Source organism: Elephantulus edwardii, unplaced genomic scaffold, assembly GCF_000299155.1.
Source record: "Elephantulus edwardii isolate Elephantulus edwardi_28Jun2011 unplaced genomic scaffold, EleEdw1.0 scaffold00161, whole genome shotgun sequence".
In the NCBI taxonomy this organism is placed as follows: Eukaryota; Metazoa; Chordata; class Mammalia; order Macroscelidea; family Macroscelididae; genus Elephantulus; species Elephantulus edwardii.
Genome location: NW_006399911.1, coordinates 955,193 through 958,748, shown reverse-complemented (window position 1 = coordinate 958,748; position 3,556 = coordinate 955,193). Strand labels below are relative to the sequence as shown.

Sequence of the window (3,556 nt, the reverse complement as noted above, 5' to 3'; positions counted from 1 at the left end):
ACAACAAGAACAATAGTAATAATATGTAATATAGAAAATATATTTTAATTTAGAAAATACATTTTAATGATATGTAATTATTTAAAAACAGAAGACTGTAAAGGGGCAGCAAAATCAAATAAATAAAAACAAAGGAAATAATGAAAATGCTGACTCACTGTCAACAATGTACCAATGTTACTGAACTATTTGTGCAAAAATTGTTGAGTGGATCTCAAGTCTTGTGTAAACCTTTACCAAAAACATAACATTGATTTACTATCAAGTCAGAACAGATTCTTAGCTGACCCCAGCAGGTTTCCAGAGGGAGTAAACTGCACAAGAGGAGAATGTCCATCTTTCTTTGTCAGAGCAACTGGTAAACTGTCTGCCTTTGGTTTGAAAGGGCACTAGGCCACCAGAACGCTGAAAACATCATCAAACTTAAGGGCTTTACAGTATACAATATACAGCTTTATCTACAAATCATCCTCATTTATAAACTCTATCTCTGAATATGTATTGACAAGAATATATATTTGTGACCTGAATTAAGACACATCTAGACAACATTTAGAAGGCTACATAGCAAAGAAAGCAAGGTGTAATAACTCAATGTTCACTTTGTATTTATAAATAAAAAGTCTACACATGTGATGATAAAATATAAATGGAAAAGGAGAAATAAATATGAGAATATGGACAAGAGGTTACTGCTGTCAGTGTGACTAGCTCTGTAGAGTAGAGCATGGCTGTTCTTACCTTTGGGTGAGGCATCACTTAAGATCAAGTCTTCATGGCCTTGCTCCACAATCCTGATCACAAACACTGGGTGTCCATCCTTCTCCTCAATGGAACAGAGATAGCGACAGCGCCGGTTGGCATAACGCGTGCTCCAGTACAACCGACTGGCCTCATAACCCACAGGATAGAGTGCTTTAGAAGAATGGAATGCTTGCATCTGCTGTGGGAGCAGCTGGCCGATCGTGTGGAAGATGAGGCTTCCGACACGAAAGGTATGGTCGCGCTCTCCTCGCTGCACGATGCTGGCGATCTGCCGCACTTCATCACGCTGAACATAGACCCGCCTGAAGACTGCAAAGTAACTCAATTCCTGCTCATGGATCCCCTTTGGTTTGTGCATGGGACAAAGCATTGTTTTGTCCTTAAAAAACATGCATTGTGCTTTAATGGCGCAAGTAAAGTGGTAAATGTTGGCGCACCGAAATCTGTGACACCCACTGGTGGCTCCCATTTTATGACAGAAGACACATTTCATTTGGAGGCCTCTCCTCAGTGCTAGTTCCACATTGATTAAGGCACCAGCCTGGGTCTCATACACCTCTGTGGACCACAGAGCACAATTCAAGTGGACCCACAGATCTAAGTCAAGATTGAGCAGCCTTGCTGGTCCATCTGTCAACCCATCACCTTCTTCATGACAAAAGCAACACTTTCTATAGTCTTTGGGCACCGGATCAGGTTTAAGGGATGTACCCAATTTCTTCAGAAATTCATCAATTTCATCATCACAAGGTGGTTTGAATGTGCCTTTGGGGATGACAATATGGATGCTCCATTTCTTCCACTTCATTCCTTTCCACTTTTTATTCAAAGGCCTATACTCATCAAACCCACCATGTACAGTTCTTAGTCGGGGCTTTAACTTGACTGTTACTTTCAGTTCATCAGGCTTTGCCTCTACTTTGGCTGCTTCAAAAGCAGGAGGGAAGGTGATAGGAGGTGACCCAGGAGGAGATGCTCGTTCCTGAAGCTGTGGCAGACAGTGCACATCTAACGTGGAGATGTTGTTACTGTACTGATGGAACGCTTTGGAAGACGCTTCTTTTATAGGTGACTGGGGCAACGAAGGAATGGGCTCCTGGGCAAGAAAAACAAAGACATAAGAGTATAATTTGTAAGTTTTGAAAGAAATTCTTATTCCCAGAGGTACACAGTTCAAATCCACCAGATGCTCTGCTGGAGAAGGAGGAAGCAATCTCCTCCTGTACCAGTCAGATATAATTTGACGGTACACGTAAAAATAATACAAAAAAATAATACAAGAAATTCTTACTAATGAAACAGGTCAAGCAATTATTACAGACTACTCAACAGTTAAACAGATTTAATATTAAAGATTACTAATTTAAAATTATTAAAGCAATAATAAAGAGGGAATGACACTTAGGAGAAAAAAAATCAGTAAATGTTATGTGCTGTTGACTCTGACTCAGCAACCCCATGCCTGCCAGCTCTGAACCTGCTCTTTGCTGAGCACTCACTGTCTGACACAACTATACTCAACTTTCATTTTATACCCAACTCAGTGCTAACTTATTTAAGGTGCTGGGAGAGGAGAGCTAAGTGAGTAAGACAACTGTGGGTAGATATTTTCCATATCTTTGCCAAAGTTTAGAAAATATTCTACTCTTCAATTGTTTTTGACATATCCTATCTGATCATAATAAAGTCAATGTTGTCAGAGATGTTGTTAGAAGCTGTAAAATCAGTGTTTCTTATTAAGAATTTCAGAACCATAACCTTTACAAGCTTGTCACCACACTATGAAATTCCTGTCTGCTAATCTTGCCTGGGGAACTCTGGTAGCCTAGTGGTAAGAAGTTGTGTCACAATCTTGAAGGCACTTGGTTCAAATCTACCAGCTGTGTTGTGGGCTAGAGATGAGCAATCTCCTCCCTTGCCATTAACTGCCTTCAAAAACCTGCTGGAGAGTCAGTTATGGGTTAGTTACAATTCGATGGTACACACCATCAACCACCACCACCACCATCATCACCTTATTTTAGTTTTCACAAACGTGAAGGGAGGAGGAGTATCCTATTTGCCAATTAATCTTATCTATTACTTTCCAGTTATGACAAAGCTGTGGAAGAAGTTGTGCTGAGAGATGCTCCAGCTGTTTTTCATTAGGTATGTCACTTGGAGCTGTGGCTATTAGTCATAGCAACTGTATGAACGATGGAAACCACGCCCTCTTCTGCCACTGCCATAATCATCACCACACCTAAGCCCACTGTTAGAAAAACGAGGCCATTTTATTTTGTCTCTCACTGAACCTTTACCTGTCCTAGCATGATGCCTTTTTCCAAGGCCTGGCCCCTCCTGACAACATGTCCAAAGTATGCAGACATGAAATTTGACCATTTTTACCTGTAAGGAGCACCACAGTTACACCATCTCTAAGGCAGGTTTGTTTGTTCTTTTGGCAGTCCATGGTCCATTTCTCTTCACCAAACACATTGATTCTTATTCTGTCTTCCTTGATAATTATTCAACATTTAGATGCACAAGTTTGGGTGAAGGGCACCTTAGTCCTTAATCTGGTATTCTTTTTTAACACTTTAAAGAGGTGTTTAAATATTACATGCTGCCACTGTTGTAGAATGGGACTGTCCTTAGGGTTGGGGAGAGACTGAGTAAGATGGGTTCAATAATGTATACTGCACTGAAACAGAGGACGGAGAAAACTGTTTAAAAGAGATATATAACTAGGTATTTCTGTCATCACAGGAGTCTAGAGTGAGGGCTACATGGTGGAGGGGACCTGGGGGAG

The 3,556-nt window shown here is 40.7% G+C and overlaps 1 protein-coding gene across 1 annotated transcript in view; it reads right to left on the bottom strand.

The window, feature by feature from the left end:
- KMT2C (lysine (K)-specific methyltransferase 2C) overlaps positions 1-3,556 on the bottom strand; it is a 187,666-nt gene that overhangs the window by 46,798 nt on the left and 137,312 nt on the right. Inside the window, exon 40 of the mRNA XM_006895137.1 lies at positions 742-1,861. Coding sequence (XP_006895199.1) covers positions 742-1,861 — 1,120 coding nt within the window. The remainder of the gene's footprint in view (positions 1-741; positions 1,862-3,556) is intronic.